The sequence below is a fragment of the Echeneis naucrates genome, chromosome 20, assembly GCF_900963305.1.
Source record: "Echeneis naucrates chromosome 20, fEcheNa1.1, whole genome shotgun sequence".
In the NCBI taxonomy this organism is placed as follows: domain Eukaryota; kingdom Metazoa; phylum Chordata; class Actinopteri; order Carangiformes; family Echeneidae; genus Echeneis; species Echeneis naucrates.
The window spans coordinates 11,215,299-11,240,258 of NC_042530.1; the positions used below are offsets into that span (position 1 = coordinate 11,215,299).

At 40.5% G+C, this 24,960-nt stretch overlaps 1 protein-coding gene across 1 annotated transcript in view; it reads right to left on the reverse strand.

Moving 5' to 3' along the window:
• Window positions 1-180: 180 nt before the first annotated feature.
• Window positions 181-24,960, reverse strand: part of phldb2b (pleckstrin homology-like domain, family B, member 2b) — a 34,922-nt gene continuing 10,142 nt past the window's right edge. Inside the window, exons 7-24 of the mRNA XM_029528874.1 lie at window positions 20,929-21,048; window positions 18,858-19,042; window positions 17,385-18,590; window positions 14,848-15,228; window positions 13,818-13,979; window positions 13,512-13,649; window positions 10,569-10,724; window positions 10,134-10,244; window positions 9,934-10,008; window positions 8,373-8,525; window positions 7,425-7,568; window positions 7,133-7,232; window positions 5,708-5,858; window positions 3,463-3,553; window positions 3,180-3,326; window positions 2,500-2,719; window positions 2,231-2,316; window positions 181-2,044 (exon numbers count right to left, since the gene is read on the reverse strand). Of these exons, the coding sequence (XP_029384734.1) occupies window positions 1,904-2,044; window positions 2,231-2,316; window positions 2,500-2,719; window positions 3,180-3,326; window positions 3,463-3,553; window positions 5,708-5,858; window positions 7,133-7,232; window positions 7,425-7,568; window positions 8,373-8,525; window positions 9,934-10,008; window positions 10,134-10,244; window positions 10,569-10,724; window positions 13,512-13,649; window positions 13,818-13,979; window positions 14,848-15,228; window positions 17,385-18,590; window positions 18,858-19,042; window positions 20,929-21,048 (3,767 nt within the window). The 3' untranslated portion in view covers window positions 181-1,903. The remainder of the gene's footprint in view (window positions 2,045-2,230; window positions 2,317-2,499; window positions 2,720-3,179; window positions 3,327-3,462; window positions 3,554-5,707; window positions 5,859-7,132; window positions 7,233-7,424; window positions 7,569-8,372; window positions 8,526-9,933; window positions 10,009-10,133; window positions 10,245-10,568; window positions 10,725-13,511; window positions 13,650-13,817; window positions 13,980-14,847; window positions 15,229-17,384; window positions 18,591-18,857; window positions 19,043-20,928; window positions 21,049-24,960) is intronic.

A 24,960-nucleotide genomic window follows, 5' to 3' on the forward strand; every position in this document is an offset into this window, starting at 1 on the left:
CGCACACAGAAAATTTCCATGATATTCCAAATGGGAATAACAATCTGTTTGGTGGTATTTTTCATTGGTTAATGTGCAAAGTTTGCTCTCATCTAGTGTTGAAGAGATAGTTAAACATTTGACAATTTCAAGCTCGCATTACAACACCTGAGATACGCTGCTGTCAGAGTCAAAGAGGTCTCAACTCTCGCCGTAGTTTATTTTGGGAGCTAAGCAGGCAGTGTAGTTAGAGTATGGACAATATGAAAGGTGACATTTTTTAATAGTCATATAGAAATACAAAAGATACATGCACTGGTATTTACATAAATATAGTAGTATAGTCACCATTAAAAAATAATTATCAAAAAACAGAAAAAATGGAGCTCATTGAACTTCCACTCAAACAGCTTCTTTTGTTAGAAAAGAACACATGCTCAGAGAAAAGTTTATCTACAGATACAGGTTTGATCTTACTGCATTTAAGAGAAGTAAAAGCAAAGACAGCAAAGATATATTGTACTACAAGTACATGTACTTTGGCCAATAAAACAAAAAAGACAAAATGATCAATACCCTAATGAAACAGCTGAATCTTTTGAGTATGAGACATTTAAAAGCAGCTTTAGTATTTAATATGGCATAGACTGTTTAACCAATACATTAATTCAATAGTGATAAAAACAATGCAATGAAAGCTGATGGACCAAAGCAGCACAACTTTCAGTCTGTTTTGATTAAGCAATGCTTATTACATGAGCATGTGTACCACAGATCTCATCTTCCTGAAAGCTTGAAAAAATAAAAGAAAAATAAAAAAATAAAAAGCAACTTTACCCTAAAAAGTCCACTCAGGACCATGCTTCAAGAACTGCACGTTTTCTCACCTCACAGTTTGGCATTTAGTAGATACATGTAGCTCTTAAAAAAAAATCTAGAAAATACTACCACACAAAATATGAGTTTTAAAAAGGCACAAGTTGATAACAGATCATGAACTATCATAACAATTTTAAACTGAACTACAACTTGAACACAAAATGTACAAATACAACAATTTGTTGTCTTACTACTGGAAAATAATGAGTTGGCATCAACTCGCAACATATTTTAACAGTCAGTAATCCATTTTAAAAAGGACTGGTTATAACTTCAACTTATTTTAGAGCTTCACCCAAACTAAAATCTGTTGTGGCTTGGGCTATTAGTATCATTCATGATGTAAAAATAGCACCTGAAAGCGTCATTAGATATGTACATCAAGTATGTGCATCGAGCAGGCACTTCTTTAGCACACACGTTTATGAAGTCACATGTTCATGCGCCATAAAATGTACACATGAACATCCATGGACAGTCAAGATATGAGAATGTGGCAGTTAATGATGCATGAAATTAGATGAAAGATGAAGATGAAAAAAAAAAAAGAAATTTAAAAGACATTTACTCAACTTCCTTTACTAAATTATATTGCATTATTTATTCTGTAGACATGAAATTGAATAAAACGTGATACTGAAACAGGTGGCATTGACCATAAGCCATCACACTATTCAGTTTTTCCATAATTTAGGCAATTAAAATTCTTCTGGTACTTTCTGGTAATTTCTGAACCTCAGCTACTGGTTTCATTGTTTTGGCTTCCTGGTTGGTTTTGGGAGATGATGTGTTGATGTGGAAATAACAGAGCTCAAACCAGTTGGTCAAACAGAACCAGCTACCGAGTCACAATCTGCTCCTCTCATAAGAAAATGGGCTGCAATGAGCTCAGTGAAGTCAGGTCAACATTTTTAACGTTAACACAAACATGTTACTTAAGGCTGCTGTCAGCAGAATCTGTTTTTCACCCCTCAGTAAAAACTCTTTAAAAAAGGCACAAAGAACCATAACATGTTGCCGTATCCTGTGGCAGTAACCCACTTTGCTACACCATGAACTGGGTGTATCCCTCGGCACCTGTGACGATGACATCCATCCAGATCCTCATGGCCTCAGGAGAGGGAGCCACCATGTAGTACACTCTGTCGTGAGTCTTCACACTGAAGGTGAGCGAGGGGTTTGGACTCTGAGGCAGACAAAGAGGACAACATGTGGATGAGAGAAAAGTGAGGGGGGAGGAAAATGACGAGTGGGAGACAAGAATTTACAGGTGAGGACACAAAATTACTCCTTCATAAAGTATGTTTCAAGACTGAAGTAGCTTGCATGCATAGCTTTAGTAGTAATACACAGTATTTACACATGCACATACCTTATGGGCATTCTTTAAGTGGTCATAATACACTTCTTCAATAGCTTGGAAATAGACGACTCCTTTCAGCTTGACTTCATGCTTGTCTATAACAAAATAAGTATTTTATTCAGAATTAAAATTAATATAAAATATACAAATGACAAAATACAGCATATATATATATATATAAAGTTCTTACTCTGACATTATGTGCGACAGCCATGTGATTACCAATGCTTTGTGCTCAAATTCTGCACTATGTGACTCATGGGAACTGAGTGTCCTACCTGCATAGTAGGAGAGTGTGCGGCGGTTGCGGTCAAAGACAAACCACCGTTTCTTCCAGGTTTTGATTTTGCCTCCCATCTTGACCAAGTAGCCTCGACAGGTCTTTTCAGAAATGGACAAGTGGAAACACGTGTCTGCACTGTGGCCTGCTGACTCAATGTGAGCACGCAGGTCAAAATCGTCCTTCCTCACTGGCAAGTATCGTGTTAACGGCCGGGACTGGATGGAAGAGTGGGTGAAATTATTAAAAAATAATAACAATGATCAAATAATGATGACGATGTTTCAATAATCTCTGTTATACAACTCGGGCAGATGTATGCAATATGGTGAAATTCTTTCTTCTGCTGCCAGGAGCCGATGGACCAGGCAAAACATGACAGATGATACTAAACTAAAAACAGTCATGGACATGATTGAAACCACACATTAAGAAAATATGCAAATATTGGCTACAGAAACAAGATGGAGAGATTTATCGAAGGAACAAGAAGTTAACTCTTTAAAGACGTAGACTTCATGTTCCAAATTATGTTTAGGCCAAAAAAAAACCAACAAAAAAACAAAAACATTCTGTATAAAAGAATAATCTCATTCTAATAAATATTGCTGTCATTTTCCAGTCCTAAATGAACTTTCCATGGGGTCAGAGAGCTTTCGTGTTGTATATCTGTCTCACCTGGGCTCTTTGTTTCTCTCGTAGTTTCACCTCACGGTCAATGAGTTTTTGCCGTCTGCTCGTCTCTTCCTGTAACCTTTTCTCCAGCTCCTCCCTTCTTTTCTTCTCCTCCTCCAGTGCCTGTTTTCGCACTTCCATCTCTCGCTCCTGAGGAACATTTTTTATAATCTTTAGGTTTGGGATTTACTACAAGGGCAAGTTTGATATTGGATTTACATATTAGCCCTGTTTCTTATGCACCAATTGAATAATTGCAAATATGTTTTTTTCCCCCCATAGTGACCTTGTGTTCGAGAAGCCGGTTCTTTTCTGCTTGAGCCTCTCTCAGCAGACGCTCCATCTCTTCTAACTTGGCCACATTTGATGTACTGGCACTGCAAAACACATCAGAAAAAGAGTGGACATCTATTTATTTTGTACAATCAACCATTTGCTGTACCGTCATAGAAAAACAAACACTGGATTTCATGTTGCTGAGCCTGAAGTACATTGAAAATGTGTTGCTGTTGAATCAACCTTGATGTTGTTACATGACTGAAACATTTTGACTTTTTCATACTTTGCTATTCTGGGGTCAGATAGATCTTCAGAAATACTCAGCCTTGCACTAATAGTGTTACTGAGATGGCAATGCAATACATATGTATATCTGAGAAAATAAGATGACCTACAACGTTTACCTTTCACATAATATCGCAAATGCAAAAACTTCTGCGTAAATGATCCTGAGGAAACTACTGATTATGAACAAATTATATATTATTGGTGTAATCAAATATATTAGGAAAGGAAGCCTGGATGGCAATGATTCCAGCCAGTCCGCTCTGTCTGTCATTAACCCCAAGCTGCAGGTCCCCTGACTTCAGATGGATATAAAATCATACATTTTTGACCAATGCCAACGCCACAGGAGTAGGATTTGTGTGCATTTTGTAATTTCAAAACAGTATTTTCTCTCCCTCTGACACACACTGCAAACAGACACACATGCGCGGCCGCTCTTATCCGTAGCCAGAAGGAAATGGATACCCAGTCTTGATTATATCACAACATTGTTAAGATGAATGCTAGACATTAGGCTCAGTCTAAACAAATCAGGAAGAGAGAGAAGGAGAGGAGAATATGGAGAGCTGAAGTAACAGAGAACAGAAAAAGAGGATTCGTGGGGAAAATCAGTTTAGGAGTTTAATACAAGAGCAAGTCTGAAAAGAAAATTTTTGTTCTCCAGTTATTTTTCATAGTACCTTAAGCAGTTTCCTTTTGGAAGTCACAACACCACAGCTCTGACTCTGGTCTTAGTTTTACCACCAGCAGATACATACTACTTGATTTTGAATGTGAACATTACATGAATGTTACATCTTTTGAATCATTTTCACCATAAAATGACTCAGGTGGAGATGACCATCAGAATGTCATCCGTTTTAAGATATATTATACTTCACTAAATGAGCGCTTTGTCTGCTGACGCTTCCCATTAAGATTCAATAGTAGCAAAACTTGTCGACAACATCATTCAGACATCCATCAGTTCATCTTTTCCTCACGTAGCCTTTGCTGTTCTCTTACCTTAGTCGATGAAAGGGAATTGCACTCATAGTCATCGTAGACTAGTCCAGTTATAAACTCTTTATACATATACTTGGTCACTTATAACTCCAGAACATGGGAGTCACTGACAAGATGATAGCTATCTAGTCCAATAGTGATCCAGGTTTCACTAAAACACAAACTTATATCGATTCTGGTACAACGCCATCCACAAGGATCACAGAGGCTGCTTATTCCAGGAGAATTTACAACGCAGGCAGATCAATCTGCAAGTAGTTTAGGACTGCAAAATCTATCTGCAGAAACAAGACCATACCGGAGAAACAAGAGAAAGGGAGACAAAAGACAGATGCAGCCACTGTAAGAATGAGAGAGGGAAAGCGAGCACACATGGTTTTAGTCCAAACAGGGGGCTGAACCCCCAAATGCACCTCCACAGTTATACTAGTTTGCTCAGTTCATTTGAACCTGAGGGGGTTGACTGTGACCACACACACCTTCAAGTTTTCCCTCTTCCGTAACCTGACCCCAACAACACTAATCAAGAGTTCCCCTTACCTCTAACACACACACCCACCCCCATGGAGGCACCACGAGAGGCGGGAAAAGTTTCCACACACTCTTTGCATTAATTCATGTTCTATTCTTCATGTCCTTTCCTGCCGCTCGTTCCCTTTTCAAGCACTGATGTTTCACATTATGAACACAAGGGGACATTTTTGTGTTCTTTGATATTCCTTTTGCCTGTCTTGTGTGATATTTAAATCTCTTTGTCTTCTCTTTCAGAGGCCACCCCCCCCGCCACCCCCGCCACCCCCCCCCCCCCCCCCCCCCCCCACAGCTCTTATTTCAAATCACTCTAAAGAGTTATGTCCAACAACATATCTGACAACAGACACATACAGACTACAAAAGGTTTACACTTGACCTACTCTGTCTACAGCAATACAGTGAGCACACACTGCAGAGACACTTACCTGGAGACATTGTCAGGAGAGCAAGCAGAGATGCTGGTTTCAATAGAGTCAGTACTGTCCACACTCATTGTGTCAAAGGCTTGGTTGTCACGGTACCCAAAGGCATCGAGGTAGACGTTTGTCTGGGACGCAGCTCTGGAGCCAGGCTGACCTGTAAACACAAGCACACAGAGCAGATAAAAAAATATCACACCAAGTTTAGTACCATCCAATGTTAGTTACTCCCCTCAGGCACAAACTCTGTGCTGTACCTGTCTGTGCCACATCCTCTGAGACAACAGTTTGCTCAGACAGCTTCAATGTTGGATCACGATGCCCCGCCACTGTGAACCACACTCATACGAGCTCAGTGAAAAATATCCACACCTTGGCGGTGCAACTACTCTATTGTGTCCAAACAACAGAGCTTAGTACGTGTAGTGAGAGGGCTCTTAAAAGTAGTTTAGTCAGACCAAATATGTCCAGGAAGAAAATTAGACATCTTCAAAATTACAAGGATAAATGTTGATACAATTCCAGCCCAGACACTCAGAGAAAATACTAACTCAATGTCTGGGTACAGGAAGAAACACACAAAAAGCCTGATACCATCTGCTCCAAGCAGCAGACCCACCCATCTGATGAGCAAGATCAAGGGACCAAAGGGACCAAAGGGACTGAGGGACCAAATACACCAGGGGGAAAACAAAGCAGCACGATAGCAACGCATGGCACACAGTATCCTTAAAACAAATATATTTTAAAGCCACTAACAATTTTTTTCTGGATCAGGTCAAACCTCACCCAATTTCCTTCAGGTAATAGATCATCCTTCATCTTTCAGCAAAATCTGGGTTCAGAAGCACATATGAGCACAGAGGCCAAAGGTATAGTACTATAATACAAGTGAACAGCAAGTTGTTTTTTTTATGATGTGAAACGGCAGGATGTGGGTTTATATCAACTTCCAAGAGTTTTCTCAACGTTACAGTATATTGCTAATTCAAATAAAACACTTATATCAGCTAATATGTGCTCATACTCAAACCAGCACATTGATAAAATGTTCTTTAGTCCTTCACTGAACAGTCTCACACATAGACACTACTCTACATCATATGATGCCTCTGCCTCCTACATTCCTCTGCTATCTTTACCAACAGATAAACAAATGAAAAAAACACAATGAGGTACAGCGGTATACACCCACACCTCCAATGGGGATACTGTTACCATATAAGGCATATTCTTGTGTTACAACCCAGATATGTGTTAGTTTGTGTGAGACACAGGCACGAAGTGGAAGGGAAAGATAAAGAATCTATGTAGGTGAAGTTGTATGTGTTGTTCCTGCCTACATGCTCCATTTTTGTCCCAATGTTTGCTTTTTACATAAGGCTGTTAGTGATGTGTGAGGAATGGGTGTTCTGGTGTGTGTGTTTGCACCTTTATGCAGACGTCGGGATTCTGTTTCCTTGTTGGACAATGACAGCATTCTTGGAAGAATACTACCACAACTTGCACTCTGAACCAGGGGCTGATGGGACTGTGAAGATCCAAGAGGAGACAAATGGCTTTCACTTCCGTTTAGAACAGGACATGTAACTTCATATTATGTTTAATAAATGATAGTTATATAACAGATTTAAGAAAACTAACTGCAAATAGATCAAAGTAACAACAACATATGGTTTCTACGTCTTTGTGTCATTAATCCATAAATGATCAATATTTGTACCTTGGTAGGGAAATTACGTCCGAGGGTTGCACATGTGAACTGGCGTGTCATGGTGGGAGTGACTTTCTTTCTCGGTAAGGTGTCACTTAAATGGGACCCCGTGTCTTTCTCAGACCTTTTCCTCTCCTCCAGTAAGCGGAAATGCTAAGATTACACACACACACACACACACACACACACACACACACACACACACACACACACACACACACACACACACACACACACACACACACACACACACACACACACACACACACACACACACAGAAAAGGGAAGAGATGTACACAGTTAATTTATTACTGTTTATTTATCATCAACATTCAACTGAGATGGAATTAGATGACACTGATCTCTAAATTTGATTGAGGCCATGTAACACTGCCCCATTTTTTAAATAGGTGCTGATTGGGCTGTAACATTTCTTTGGTGACATCTGGTGGTATGTTGAACAAAATGAACAAAACAAAGTAATGTCAGTCAAAATAAAATATATACATCTTTATACATTTATATTGATTATCCGTATCGATAAATGCATTCATTATCATTTCTAATTGTGCACTACAACTGACCTGAACAATTAAAATGCATTTATATTTATAATACACTTTACCTGCCTGTGTCGGTGATGGTGTTTTTTGACAGGAAGGGGAGGAGGGGGAGAATCAGGGACTGGTGAGGGGTCTCGATACGACACCATATTCTCTGGCCAATGCACAGAGGGTGTTTTAGGGATGGGACAGGGATTTAGATGGGAGGAAGAAGAAGAGGAAGAAGAGGAGTGACAGTCGGCAGATGAGGAAGAATAATAAAGCTTTGAAAAGAAGAAAGGAACATGTCAGAAAACTGAAAGAGTGCAAATAAGGGAGGGAAAGTCATGACGCACATTTACACTCAGAGTGTGCTGAACTAAACACACCAGCCCTTTTCACCACAACACACACCTCATCCTCTGGTGGTTTGGGGTTGTTGTCCTCAGGGGAGGCGTTTGCCTCAGACTCAGGGGAGGCATTGGCCACAGCAGGGGCAGGGGCAGATTTAGGATCCCCCTTAAGCTGTGAGTAAAGCTCATTGATTTCACTGACTGTGACATAGCCCTGGAAGGTATCATGGGGATATGGGGAAGAGAGAAGGGGTGAGGCATAGCATGAAGTGAGTCAGCCATATTAATATGTTATGGTAAAATTAGTTGTTAGAATGATGCAGACTTTGGTGGCAATTTTAGCACTTTCAAGGCAAAAATGGAGCAAAAACATGTTACATAGACACAGACTGTAAACAATGAATGAGTGGAGTACAATAAACATTTTTATTAATATATGAGAATACATAGTGCATAGAAATGGCTACATAAATTTTAAAGCTTAAATATCTGTAACTGCTTCTCTTCCTGTGTTGTAGCAACCAAGCAGGTACAGTGCTGTAACCCAAGAAACAAAAAGGAGACAAAGAAAACAACCAAGAGGAGAGGAGGAACAGAATGGAATAGAGATGGCCTGAACCACAGGGACCAGGATCAGGCATAATTTAAGCTATTTGTAATGAAAAGGTGTCAACTAACACAAAATGCACCAAAATATAAAAGATGCTTCAGTTAAAATTCAAGAGACCTGAGCACTACAGTGCTGTATAAATCTGCATGAACCAGTAAGAATTAGTGTGATTGACTAAATGGGGATTCTTATTTGGATGCAGTGATGATTTACTCTGAGTTCTGGATAGGGTCATCAATTTCCTATGCTGAGGCTCATCAGCACAGCAGTGCAGAAAGCATTCAGCTATCAGCTTTTCCATTTTAGTCAGTGCTCAGCATATCATGACCTGTATATCTTGAACATATTAGCTGTCACTAATTAAGGTGAGTAATCTGATGCAGGTCTTAATAAAACTTGTCTTCAGTTGAACTTTCATCTATATTATTATTATTATTATTATTATTATTATTATTATTATTATTATTATTATCATCATTAATAATAATAATAATAATAATATAATGATTTGAACTTGGAACACTTTTCAAACCATTTCAGTGGCAGTGAAATGCACATAATAGGTTATTTAAACAACAAGTAACATGAATACAAGTATAGAATCGAACTTTGAGTGAGTAGATTGGGATCAAAGCCAGAAAATGGCTCACCCGAAATTGGAAGAAAGGATCAGATGACTTTAAACAGACAATCTGGACAAAGAGGAAAAGAGAAAGGGATAAATTCGTAGAATAACAAAAAGCTACCTTAGCATTCCCAAGAAAAACAGGAAAACAGGGAAGAGGAGTTTGCAACTTGATTGAAATGGGAAAAATTGAGGCAGTGGTGGCTTCTTGCCAATCAGTGCTAATGGATGCACATCAGCCAAAAAAGTCAATTTCCAAGCAAGCAGAGAAGGAAACCCTAGTCAATTGAAATAATGGAGGACCCTGCAGACTTTAAGAATCTTACCAGATGCAAAGAGAGAGCTACTTATCAGTCATCTTGTCCAACGGCCACCAATTTAACCTACCTCTCTTAATGTGAAACCTCGGCCACCAGTGAGGTCAGCATGTTTTCCTTCCAGTGTGGAAAGGTTTTCTCTCTCCTAACAGACAGTAACGGAGAGCATAAGATGTTAAAAAATAATAAATAAATAAATAAATATTGATAGTTTTTTGTGTTTATTGACAGAGAGGTGAAAAAAGTTGGTATGCACTGATCTCCTCATACCCTTTGCAGCATTGACTCAAGGTTGCGTCTCTCTTTCAAGAAGCTTTCCTTCTCTCGCTCAGCCTGCTGGGTAATCTGTGCTGCCTGCTTCTTCAGAGTCAACAATCGTTCCTGAAAGAAAAGGAAAATAAGCTTATGCCATTTTCATTCATCATTCCATATGATTTACGTAACCTATTTATATTTTACATGCTTTATTTATCCTTTGTGCATATGTCTGGGATTTGACCAAGACTTAATTTAGTGTTGATTCTATTAAGCTTTTTAATGGTACCATGTCTATTCTAGTCTATTCTTCTTATTTATTTTCAAATTTTTAGGTAACAATTCAACTTAATAAGTACTTCAAATATAATTAGTTATTTTCCCCAAAAAATTTTCCTTTTTCTTTTTTTTTTTACAGCATTTGATATATGAAAAACAGGCAGTGGTTACCTTGCGAGTGACTGTGCTGCGCTGGTAATCTGCAATCTCCCGCAGAAGCTGCTGAGTATGGGTCTCCTTCTCCTCATCCTGCCGGCTCTCTCTCTCCAGCTGCTGAAATTCCAGGTCCTCAAAACGCTTTGTCTCTGCTTCAAGCACCTCACAGTCCTGACACAGACCGAGAAAATAAAAATATACTTGTACACAGAAAAAAAAAAAAAAAAAAAATCATCCGGCACACACTTCTGAAGGACAATGTGCATGCAAGTGGCAATAAACAATTTCAAGATAAATACTGAACCCCTTTTTTATTTGCTCAGTGTCACCTGAAAAGGCTGGAATGACAATTTTTCCATTTTGCTTTTCAACTGCTCAGGGACAGGAGAAAAAAAACAAGTCTGCATACAAACAAGCATCTTCGCATCTCCAAGTACACCAACACACAAAGCGCAAACCTGATTCACAGATCTGTGAGGTTTCATCTTGACAATCATGGCATGAAACAGTGTGTTCAACATGCAACTAGCATTTCCCCAAAATACAGATAAGTGAAAGAGTAAGAAATACGTTTTTGCCTTTGTTGGGATAGTAAAATTGGAGACACAGGTAAAGCAGGGGACACAGACAGGAGATGACATGCGGCATACAGCCCAGGGTAGATTAGATCCTAGGTCACCACAACAAGAACTCAACCTTAAGGCATGGAACTGCTTAACTAGAAGAGCTACTGGTACACCCAGAAAACTTCTGAAACAACAGCTTATGTCTGCATTTTACTGTCAGATTGGCTTTCCATTGAAGTAATTTATAGTCTTACAGACCCAAGATTTTAAATTAAATAAAGAGCTGTTTTGACAGACACCTAAAGCAATAGACATTGAGAGGGAAACGTGGACCACGTTAACATCCCAGGTGGAATGCAAGTTAGTGCAGGAAAGAAAATGTGTGGAAGTTCACATGTTCAAGAGGTTCAAGAAGGCAAGCACTTGGTCTTTTTCTAAAAGACTAACGCTGTTCATGCAAACATCTGTTGTTTCATTCATATGGTTCAGTTTGTATAAATATGTTCACATTTGTGCAGAAATATGTTCTTTAATTCAGATTTTCTACTATCTACTACTCGAGCTGCTCGTATGCTTTTGCTTCCTCCATGTGTGTGCGTGAGGTGTGAGTGTGTACTGACCCTGGCTAGTTGCTCCTGCAGGGGGTCCTTGGTGGCCTCAGGGCAGCTGTCCAGCTGGGAGCGCTGCTCACACACAATCTGAGCCAACCTCTCTACTCTGCCCCTTTCTGCCTGCAGCAACTCACACGCCTGGCATACGCACACATAAAATGCACACATGCCCGCACAGGGACACATATACCATGTACACATTTGTTTATGTGTACAAATAAAAAGAACGTCACGTACACACACACGCAGGACAGAGAGAGGATGGCGGCGTTAGTTGGACTAGGGAGCCAACGTTAATTACTATGGTGACCAGGTCAGCAACATCAGTCAAGAGGGAGGGGAGGGAGGGAAAGCTGGGAAAAAAAAATATCTACCAAAGGGATGTTAAAGAACATTAGGAATTAAGGCAAAAGGTATGGATATTATGAATTCTTGCCAGTTTTTTCTCTTTAATTAAATGGAAATGACTGAGGTGAGGACTGATGAGTACAGGAGAAGCGCAATTGCATGGGATGTCTCAGCAGAGGATTAATTAACACATGAATGGTTTTCTCTAAAGATACCATACATATACAGACATACACAGGCACCAAAAATCTGGACAAACAACTCAACTTCACTTACTAACACCAACATCTATCTAATTGTTTTGTTCTTTCACTGTCCATCACACTGTATCTGTGATGAAACCCTGTCACGATAGTATCCACTGCCTGCGGGGTGCGTGGGAATTCACAGGAGGACTCCAACAGAAGGGAGAGGAGAATGTCACGGTGCCAAACCCAAGCATATGCACATAAACACACACATACATCTTCAGAATTTGCCATTCCCTGAGAGTGGCTTCCTTTCAGTCTCTATGATAAAATGATATGATAAAACATGATAAAAATGGCACTCCCATTTCAAGTTCTGTTAAACTGGCTGGTTGGGTTATTGGTTGCCTCCCTGACAAACAGCAGACTTTCCATAACAACTTTCCATAACTGTTGAGTAACTGAGTTCCAATGAACACCCAAAACTTCAGAAATGGTTTAATGTCAGAGCCCTGGTCTAAGCTTTTATACACGTATGATAGATGCCTACAGAAAGTAGTTGGATTTAACAACATGGTTGGGATCAGATTGCATCTCCAATCACCACTTGTCATTAGACTTCACTTACCTGATTCATACACAGATATGCACATGTATATATTGTTGTTTTACAAATCAACCTTGTGAACCTGTGCTGGGAGTACTTAGACAGTGGCAGAAGAATTTAATTCAATCAGCAGTCCTTAAATTTGGCTCAGGACACATTTGGTGTAGGATCTGGCCACATGTCAGCCAGAACAACTCTGAATGTAGTAATAAACGGTTGTTTGAATGGGCAGAAATGGCCATTTTAATAATTTACAACACAATCAAGTGTGCAAAAAGTGAGTGGTTCTATATACTTTCTTTAGTCACAGTAAATTCAGCCACAGCCACATGTGCACTTCCCCCCTAAAGCAGTATGTGTAAGATGGGATCACTTGCTGACCAGTATACCCTGGGCAGTATTAGTGTATATATATTTGGACGTGAGACAGTGTGAGAAGGATTAACACCTATGAGTAAGTCCTATGACCCCTCAATGTATGACTGTCTTTGAGTAGCCTATGTGCTCTCAATATCACCAACACACATGCACTTTGGAAAGGGAAATGTGTGCTGCTGGTTAAAACCCATATTTAGTGTGAGTACCTCAGAGGCATGCTGCTCACTTTTATTGTTTTAGAATGGAGTCTATTAAATTACCTTTTCTTTTTCCTGCTGGGACTTGGTTTCTAGGTCAGCCATCTTGTTGTGAAGTGCTTCCAGAGCCTCTTTCTCATGCTGCAGAGCAGCTTCCTCTGACTCCTGCTCAGCCTCCACCAAAGCTTGTTCAACCTCCACCTATAATAAACACAGACCAATTAGTTAGCCATATGTTTTGATTCTCTAGATTTCATTTATATCAACAGAATTGACAGAACTTTAAGTCCTGGATCATCTGTACTTCTACCAAAACCTATAATAATGTAAATTTTTAACATAAAATATCAGTCTGTTCTCTCTCTATACCTCTCGGGCAGATTCCTCAATTTGATTGTCCAGTTCTTTGATCTTTCTTTCCAACTCTTCTATGTTGTTCAGCACCTGGATCCTCTCTTCCTCCACTTGCCTCACCTCCTCCTCTGAGGGCCTTGTGTCCTGTCGACAGCGGCGAGCGCCATCATTTATAGCCTGGCATCATTGACAGAGTCACAGATTAGTAATTGTTAATACAAGAGACAAACAGAGCCCACTTTATTCAAACCAATATTGGAGATTCATGGTAATTTGTTGTGGTATTAATCACTGACAAATCATTAAATCATGTAGAATGCTGCAGGTGTGCATCAGTGTTCATAATTGTTATAAATTATGATAGCCCTCTGCTGGTGGACATGGTAACAAAAAACAAAACAATAGCAATATCATAAAATAATACAAGTAATAATATAATAAAATAATTAATTTAATTGTTCTTAATTGCTGTTTTGGTGAAGCATAACTTTTACTGGGCAAAGAAAATTTTACAGTAAAACAAATATGAGTGGACAACAGTGGACTAACCCCCATCGACACAAATGAGCAAGCACACACACGTGCCCCAATTAGCTGTCAATTTTAGATGGAAACTCTTAGCCTGGTCTAATCTAATAAATGGGCTGGAAATATCCACAGCTGTGTGTAGATGACAGATGTGTATGTTGAGACTTTCCAGGTATTAAGAGGAGTGATCCTTGTCACTCATGTTTTTTTTAAAGAAAATTAATCACAATTAATCCTGATTAATTTTTTAAGAGGCTGACCAAAGTCAAGGGCGCTCTTCTTGCAAGCTTGTAGCCCACTTGAACCGATGTAGCAGAGATTATCATTAATGGCAGGTGATAAGTTGACTGGTATGTTTTTATGCACCTGTGTAAATTTAAATGTGATCAAGTAACTCAGACATAACATACCGGTGTTTGGTTTGTGAATTCAGGTATGATTCTCCCAATTCAATTGTCATTGCCTTCTATGCTACTATGCTCTATGAAGCATCCCAGCAGATATGCTATTTTTATACCTCATTGGTCCTGTGCATACGTGGAGAAGGTGAGGGGGCAAAGCTTCGCAGACTGATGGTGGGAGATGCCGCCCTGTTGTCACAGTGACCGCTTCTGCGCCTTTGGCGTAACAGTGGCTCATCGTCGTAGTAACCATTCTGCGATGCAGGGGCCATTATTTGTCCATTCCCTGTTGTTTCAATAACAGCTGAGAAGTCTGAAAAGACAGATGGCGTGTCATCGTCATCATCGTTCAGTTGGAGCTTCTCCAGCTCCTGGTTGATCTTTTGGAGGTCTGCCACAGCTGAAGTGGTACTTGTAGTAGCTGTGGCACCCTCATCCCTGTCCACCTGGCCCAGCTCAGAGCATAGAGAGAGTATGGTCTCGAGCCGCTGGCGCTCCTGTGGGAGAATCACACAAACACAAGCATGAGTTAATGCATTCATACCAATTCCAACCGTTTCTTTATGTTAATTCTAAAATTAACACACAAATTCTGTTGTATGTCACACTTTCGGCAGAGAGTCAGAACAGCTCTGTTAAATTATTGATTTCCACCATAAAATAAAGTTTCCAAAATTCGGTTTACCTGAGGAAGCATTGCAGAAATCAGTCCCACTTGTTTAAAAGTTCTTCTTTGGTCCAAAATATACTCAGTATCATAAGAATTTTCGATGTCAACATCTAGATCTTTTGCATATTCTCCCTAGGAATTCCTGATCATAGTTATATAGGGAGCTACAGGTATAAGTATGTAAGCCACATAGACTGCCTGTGTGAGTAAAATTGGAGAGGGAAAGGAGGAGGCCAGAAAAAAGATGAGCATGGGATAGGGGAGAGAGTGTGAGAGAGAGAGAGAGAGAGAGAGAGAGAGAGAGAGAGAGAGAGAGAGAGGAGAGAGAGAGAGAGAGAGAGAGAGAGAGAGAGAGAGAGAGGAGATGAGAGAGAGAGAGAGAGAGAGAGAGAGAGAGAGAGAGAGAGAGAGAGAGAGAGAGAGAGAGAGAGAGAGAGAGAGAGAGAGAGCAAGCAAGCTAATGAGAAGGTGGACAGCTGTCAACTATGATTGGATGTATACATGAGAACAAGCTGTGACTCCAAACACAGGAATGTGTGTGTACAACCACTAAAGAAACAAGACACTTCCCAGGGAATTGTACTGTTAGAAGAAATCTGAACAAAGTAAAATTTGAGTGCGAAATTCTTCTACAGTAATTAGCTTTCCTGTTTCAACAAAGGCGTTATTGCAACACATTAAAATCCTTTCACCCAATCCTTTGGAAAACTTTGTATAATTTAAAATGCTGCTACAATTTATTGACACACAATCCAGTCTCACAAAATACAGATATAGGCTACTTGAATAGCACAATTGGTACTTCAACCAGTTACCATTGCTGTGTCTCTGTAGTTTTCCTGCTTTACCACTAGAGGTCAGGCAAACTTAAGACAATGAGAAACACTCTCTTAAGATTCAGGATTGGACTCAGTGGTAGCTTGTTTACAACACCCAGCCATATTTGATCTACACATCATTTTATACTCAAAAAATATTAACCAATACTCATTTGGACATTTAATAATAGAAAATGCATAAATTAATGTGTCTGACAGGAGTTTGATATCTTTCCCATAGGGGTCCAGACTGAAAATAGTTGGTTGTACATCAAACCAAATAAAAAGGAGTGCTGTAGGGGTCTAAATAAATATTCTGTCTCAATATTGTGCAAAGTGCAAATTCTGAAGTTTGCCAAAGGCCACTGAGAAGCTTGTGAAACATAGTTTGGCTTGTACAGGATCCAGAAACCAATTTCTCATAGCTAAAGAGGTTCCAGTCAACTTAGCAGATTATGACTGTGTGAAATAGAGGAGCAAATAAAATAGAGTTCACTTTTTGAGTTCACTTGTCATTATATGTTGAGCATCCGTATGTTTATCCACCTGCTACACTGGAACTCTGCTCTCTAATCTTTAGTTTCTCTGACCAAAATATGATTGATGTGTTTTGTGGATCCTCAGTGGGCCGAACCGCGCTGGGCGGTTCTCCAGATGATTTGACATAAACACACGCTGCACATACACAAAAGTACAAATACAATCCAAGCACAGAGTCAAGAATAGTTCTGTTAGTCTCGGTTAACTGCCATCTGTGTGAGTGGTAAACCTCACTTTGGCGTGGGGGTGTGTGTGTGTGTGTGTGTGTGTGTGTGTGTGTGTTGAGCTCCCTGCGAGAGTAGGAGGTTAGTGATTCAGGGAGGCATTCCTAAACTCATTCCATGAGTATTAGTGTGTGACAGCATTTGTACACAATCACACAATCTTCCACTGCAAATCATAACAGATCTTCTTTCAATAATCTTAATGACAATAAATGTTAGTCTGCCCGTGTTCATAAATAATTTAAGTTTTACACAGCAATGAATGCAGTTTGTTAGATATTTAGATGCTGACCAGAATGAATTCTCAATGATGTGAATTGGCAGATCTTGGAGAGCATGAGGAAAATATCTTATTACAAATGGAGACAATATAACATTGCCAAAAATGCACTCAAACTCACCAGTCTCTCCACCTCCTGCTCGCGTAGTCTCTCCTCTTTTTGACGCTGGTGGTAGTCTGTCAGCTCCTCCTTTCCGCTCAGTGAGCTGATACTACCCCTTCTTTCCCTGAACGGACCTGGTGGAGTCACACCTGCCTTTCCAAACGACGACTTCCTCTCCCCCAACCCCATTCCAGGCTCCAGCCCTGCCTTCCCAAAGGACGATCTCCTCTCACCAAGACTAAATCCAGAAGTGCCGATGACTTCTTGATCTAGCCCTCGTCTCTCTTTGTCCCCTATAGGCAGCTCCATTCTCTGTGAGACTCCATTGCTGGTGAGCCGTTCTGGGTCCGCATGGCTGGAACTCATAGAGCTGATGGAGCTCACTGAGCTAGAAGAAGTCAGGCTGAGTTTTTTGGCCACACGGGGGGAAGAGGAGCCCCCTGCTCTGGATGGGATGGTCACATCAGGTGGAGCTGCTGTGGAGGAAATTGGGGAAGTAGAAGAGGACAAGTTCTTAGTAGAGGAAAGCGAGATAGACACAATGCCTTCTCCATGAGTTTTGGTTGAGCCTTGACTCCCGTTGGACATCTGCTGGGCAGAGATACTAGGGTTGTGGTTTATATCAGAGCTGGCATTCAGGCTGCTAAGTTTGTAACCCCCTGTAATATCAGATCGCCGTGGGGGAAGTGTTGACAAGGTTAGCACTCTGTTGTTGTTGTCATGAGGAGATGGGGAGGGGCAGAGGCGTGGCAGGGAACGGCTGTGCCCTCCTGCCATCATGCCACTCAGTGAGCCTGCCGAGTATTTCCTGGTTCGACTGCTGGCCGATGGGTCTTGGTTGCCACAGTTACGGCGTCCTAGACGGGGGCTTGATGGCATGCTGACAGCTCCTCCTGTTGATGGCACGCGGGATGAGGAGGGAGGAAGAGAGAGGAGGGAGCTCTCACTACAGGCAACAGAAGATGAGGAGCCTCCACCATTCCAAGTGGAAAGTAGAGGAGAGGAGCTCTGGTGGTGCAATCGCTGGCTATCGCCAATGCTGAGGTTTTCCTGGTTGCGGCTGAATGATGTGCGGGTCAGTGGGTCAGATCTACGTCCAGGAGAAAGAGGGGGGGCAGATTTCAAAGACATAGGTGGACGGTCTGAGCCATACAATCTTCTTGCCTGTTCCTGATAAGCTGATGTGGACATGGCAGGACTTGTGATCGGTGTTGTGGGTGGAGACTGCGAGATAGAAAAGAGGAAGAAAAAAAAAAAAAAAAAAAAAAAAAAAAAAATTAAAACACTGTCTAATCACAACAACAAAATGCACATAAAATGGCTTTTACTGGACAAAAGTAGAATGTGCAGTAATGTTCATTGCCAGCTAAACAACACTTTGGCAGAGTTCAATTGGCCCCATTTAACCCGAGACAAACGTCAAAGTTAACTGCACCCACTCTTGTAAAAGCAGGATTATTGACCCTGTTGTAGAGCTAAAAGATGGCTGACCTGTGTCACACTGAAGTAAGAGGGGTTAGCATTCCCATTGGCTCTCAGGCTGTTCTCCAAGGCAATTTTCTTGCGCTGCAGGGTGTCCATCAAGTCCCGGAGTTCGGAGGCTGATCGCATGCCACGAGCACTGCTGGTGCCACCAGCCACTGCATAGCTATAGTCGCTGCTAAACTTCAGGTAGTCTAGAGAGGGAAAGGAAAATAAACTGATAAACTGATAAGATAGTATGCTTATACATATACATATATATATATATATATATATATATATATATAAAAAACAATGAATAGAATGACATGAATAAACTATACACTTGTAAAAAGAAATGGACTTACATTGACAAGGAAAATGGGAGGAGCAAAGAAAAATAAACTGTAGTAGAAAGAACAGAGAAAGTAAGTACCTGAAGTTGCATCTATTCATAGCTGTGGTCTTTGGCCCAATAAAACCAACCTAAACAATTCCCAACTGCACCAAGTCCTAAGAATAGGACTTAACACACACATGTGGTAGGCAAATACACGCATGCACAAAATCATCTATCTTGTTCCAAGACAAACAGTCCAACTCTAGCTCTAGTTCTTTTCTTTAGTACAGGGTTTGAGAAATGAAAAAGACCACAAATCTTCTGGAATACCTTCAAGAGGCCCCCCACCCTTGCCAAAGCCTTTTATTTGAAGCTGTCTCAGCAGAGAGGGGGTCTTTTTCCAAACCTCAACTCAGTCAGTTTTTACTTTCCCCTTGCTAATTTCAATGAGGAAATATCAACCAACTTGTTAAAATACAGCTAAGATCAACAGAAGTTTGTTTGATTGATGGCTCTGGTAAAATTTTGCTTCCCAAAGCCTAATCCCTAAATAACCAGTCACCAAAAATGTAGCTAAAAGCACTTGAGGAAAGGAAGAAAGACATGAGAAACCTGCTTGGTTATTTTTTTATCATCTGTGACCTAATGTGGAAAAGGAGCCATTACAATGTTCAAGCTTAGACCACCCAGTGTTTGACTGCAATACACGCCCACACACAAAAGCTGTGGCTCCGCCTGACAGAAACACATAAATGTGTATGCTGCACATGTCCAAGTGTGTACATATGTGTTAAAGAATTTAAGCACAAAAGTGAATATTCAACAACTGATGCTTAGCTAAGTTACAATACAGGAAATTAAAGTACTTAGAGGTGCACGTCATGGCTAAATATAAGCTTGGTTGGGAGAAATGGGGCAGAAAATGAACATCATAAGACCAACACACACACGCACGCACACGCAGACACGCGCACACGCAGACACGCAGACACGCAGACACGCAGACACAGAGGGTGTTTGTGTCCATACATGGGCAGATTTATACTGGAGGCCTGGTGTGCATAAACTCAAGACCATTTTCTGCAACACTTGTCCACTCTTGCTTCGTTTTGAGGGTCTTCGCTTTGGTTAACATGTGAGTGCGTGTGAGTCTTGGCAATCTTAAAGGGCAGTAGGAAAGGCTGTAGCTCGTGCTATTAAGGCAGAAATGAGTGTGTGTGTGTTTGTGTGACTCTGTGTATAGGAGAGATGAAAGTCATTTCTATGAAAGCATCAGACAGGCTGAGGGAGACAAACCTGCATTCCTCATGTCTAGGAGTTTAAAAAGCAGGGATTCTCCTTATGGCATGCATGCACGCATGCTCCCACACACTGACACATCTTGCACACAGTCAGATCAATCACAATGGAGACAACAGAGTCCAGCTGAATCCCCATGGAAACAGAGGGCAACCAGATGAAGAAACATTCCATCATACTTTAAGTTTTAGCATCTGTGAATGGACCCACTCAGGAGTATCATCACAGTCTCACACACCTGCTTGGATAATATCCACCTGCACCTTAAAGATTTCTGTGGGGGTCAGATGTCGCATAAGAAGAGAAGCTGATGGAGGACTATGGGTGAAGAGGAGGAGGTGTTAAAAAAAACAAAACGATGTGGTAGAACAAAGGCAGAGAGGAAGAACAAAGAAAGAAGGGCAGGATTAAATACAATTCAGGGATCAGTGAAGGGTTTTACCAGGCCCTATGTCTATCTACCTGTGTTGTAGGCTAAAGCAGACACAGGGCTTTTTTGTGGAAGCATGCTTTTCATTCTGCTTGCCTCCTCAGGATGGTTGAACCGGAAAAAGGTGGATTTACCCAGACACAGGGAATAACCTGAAGCGAGAAGAAAGACAAAAAACACAGACACGGAAGGCGAGATACAGTTGAAAAAAGTCAACACAAATAAGTCCATCACATTAATCTACACCTTGGTTATACACATACCAAGAAGACACATATGAAGATATACAGTCATAAACACAGTTTTAAAATCAGTCGAAGGCTGTAATATTTATTCACAGCCAGACAGACACTTGCACTTGCTCGCACACAGTTGACTTCGCCAGACCACAGTATTTACTCTGGCCATCAATTAGGCTGAGAGGGCCAGGTATTAAACAAGACGTCAGGGTCACAACCTCTGTAATACACATGGCCAGCCACAGCTGTCCAAATACTTCAGAAGTGAAGGGAGAGAGACGGACGCAGAGCTGACACACACAAAAAGTGGAGAGAAAGCAAAAGAAATGAAAGGACTATGCCAGTGCATAATTTGATGAGTAGACAACAAAAGAGGATTGACAAAAACACTCAAGGATGAAAGGAAAACAATGAGTTCATCATATTTGACTGTTTTCTCACACTCATGTAGTATTTTGCTCTCTTTGTTCTCCATCTCCTCAGCTAAGCGTTACAGCAAACCCCCACAATCATTAGCATGTGTTTAAAATGACTAAAGAAAGGCACCTCCTTATTGGCTCCATTACAGATACATCAGATTCCTTGGACCTGAGTTCAACACAACCTCTGGAGCAAGAGGGGGATGAAAAAAGACTGAATGGAAAAATGTGGAGACCATTTTTTCTTTTGTTTCCCTTTACTCATTTTCATCTTTAATGTACTCTTTTCTTTCTTATTCTACACTGGACGTACAGTTTCATGGACACAGCGACTGAGAAGCTGTGTTTAGAGCCTAACATGATATTGTAGCTCTGCTAAAAGACGCCATACCTCTCACGACGTTGCCTTAATGTGCCTATAGAGTTTCTAAAAGTTGGGGTGTCTCAGCACAGGGGGAGACCTGGCTATCGTGGCAAGGTGGAGTTAACACTGCACACTGCGCACAATGCATAAGAATGAATGCATAGTCTATACAGCTGAAGTATAAACTTCTCAAATATACTTTATGTAAACATGATCTTGCCAGTTTGGACACAAACTGCAAAGAAGTGGCTTCATGACAGAGAGCTAGAAAGGTGTGGAAAGGAGAAAAAGCAGACGAAAACACACAGGAAAAAAAACAAAAAACAAAACCCAGCCTTGTCAGCTACTGAGAGCAATTTCATAATGTGTTTCTCATTGCCAGACAGGAGCAATGTGAGTGTATGTTTTCAAAATGCTCTAAGTATCTGCATGCGTGGGAACATGCCTTGTAACGATGTCTGCCTAATGACTTCCAGTAGCTCTCAGTATTTCGCACAACAGCAAACACAAACGCATGCGTGCACACACACGCACAAAGGAGGACAAACACACACAACACCAACTCCTGTAAAAATCTAATTTCCTAGCCTCTATAGTCTCACCATGTGCAACTTTAAAGTTCAGGGTAAAGTGGAACACCATGATTTGTTCACAGCTCTCTAGCTTTTTATTCTCATCTCCTTACACAAACACATGTTGCTACTTGCTACTATGTTAATCCTTTCTTCTACCCTTCCTCGCCATTAATACTAATTAGCAATATGTGCGACTATGTGGCTGAGAGAAAAACACAAATACAGATGCATAAAAAAAAAAAACTGCAAAAATGTCAACACCTGACATTTGAAACAGTTTTCATTCTTTTTCAGAAGCAAACACCTTTTGTGATCCTTTCTTCAAAAAGAATTGTGAGGCATTTGCAAGCAAGCACAGAGCATCCCATCTCAAACCTTTAATTGTAACTGCTTTGATTCAGAGTAAATGTTAGTGCTAAATAACTTTTTGAGCATGCTTTCACCCCACTAAACAGAATCGCACAAATTCACAAAGAAAAACAGATGTTGAAGTGTTTACCTTTTTACTAGGAAATTGAGTGTGCCTTCCATATGGGAGCATGCACCCACCCCCAAAAACACATGCAAAGACCATGTTCAATAAAACTTTAAATTAGTCTGTATATACATTTATAGACTAATTGAAAGTTTGCAATCTACAAAGTCAAACCTCAGGTTCTTTGAGGACACAGATGTAAGAGTTGTATCACGTCTGGAGTCAATTTTTGTTTCTCTGTGAATCTGAAATGAACCAAGTTTCACTCTCGCCACAATGTTATGGGAGAGGAAACTCAAAGCTGTTTCTCTGTTTGGTTACATAAGTAGATGAACAGCCAATTTGAGACCAGAAGGTTAGAACGAAAAATAAACCAATTAAGGGTTAGGACGTTTTAATTGGTCCGGTTTGACATCCAAAGTGATCCCAGTTGAGAATTTCAAAGTGCAGGCAGCAAAGTGATACCCCCATTTATGCAATCTAATTGTAGGTAATGTTGTATATTCTATCAATCCTGACAGTCTGCATGATTACTGAACCAAAGCTGGATTTATTCAGTCATGAAAGGATGCTTGCACACTTCGGTCGCAGTAGAAGTGTAAATTGGCCTCAAAACCACAAATTAACCCTCTCTGGGGAGCACAGGTCCAGAAGAAACATCACATAAAAAGATAAATAAAAAAAAAAAAACAAAAAAAAAAAAACAGACAAGTCTTTCTCAGGGGAGTTGGTGCAGATTAGCTCAAGCATTCACACTTGTTCATTCACTCATTACTCTCCCTCTCCCACACACACACACGCGCACACACACACTCCGTCTTGTTATCAGCCCAGTAGCCATCATCTCCCTGTTGTCTCTCTAATCTTAACTGCATAGCATCAATTCATTGACCAATCCTACCTTTTTCAAACAAAGGTCACAGGACTGGACAACAATAGATTGTCTGACTATCTACAAATTCTTATCTATGGATAAACACGGATTGAAGCCTTTATCTTTACAATATAAGTAGGGAGAATTGCACAAAAGTAGGAGAAAAGAAAGCAGCACATGAACACAAAACACCCAGAAAAATGAATCAGGTTTTGCTTTCAGGTGTCAGGTATCCTAAGCCCATTTTCGTGGCCACAGGCCATAGTTTCCTTTGTAACATCAGACTGCGAGTTTGCCAGTTTATATGGCCCCAAGGCATGCAAACCAAAGTTATTTCAAACAAAAAGGTACTGGCTGTACACAATAACTACCAGTCTGTGATTTGTTTGGCAAAAAATAATACATTTCACCGCCTAGGGAAGGTTGGATTGTATTGAGTCGCTGCACTGATTCACTGATTGATAATGCTCCTGCTGCTGATCAATTATGTTTTACAGTTTTCTACCACTTCTACCAAGGACATTTTTTATAATAATAACTGGAAAAAAATAAGCAGCTCAAAGAAAGCACTAATTTCAATCATTCGACATCAATGGTATCAAATTTCCACTGCTCTATAGGGACAGATGGGACTTAATATACATTGCTCCATTGCAGTCAGTGGGGTTTATGAGAAGAAAGTCAATAACATCAGGCCTTAGGTCTATTCTGGCTTGTAGAGGATGCTGACACTTCTTATTCAAGTGTCACAAGTCAATAAGCAAGAGAAGGGATTGATGATGGCTCCAGGAAAATGGTGGAGTAATGAAGTCGCACAACAAGTGAAAAGTGCAGCCTTATTTGAATATAAACGAGCATTAAATATACTAATGCTAATGTGAGAGAAACATGCTTAACGTGGAAAATAAGCACAGCACGCTATTTGTTTTTAAAGCTGTTGTAGCACAAGCTATAACTTAGCACGAAGCAGATACAGAGCAAATGCAATGCTACTTTATTGACTTTTGTTTGAGGAGATGAAAATTCGTCACAAACCTCTTGATTTCCATTCAGCAGACGCTTATCGCCAAAAGAGCATCAATTTTCTGCCTTTCAGCGCCTTGTGAACTATTCTGACA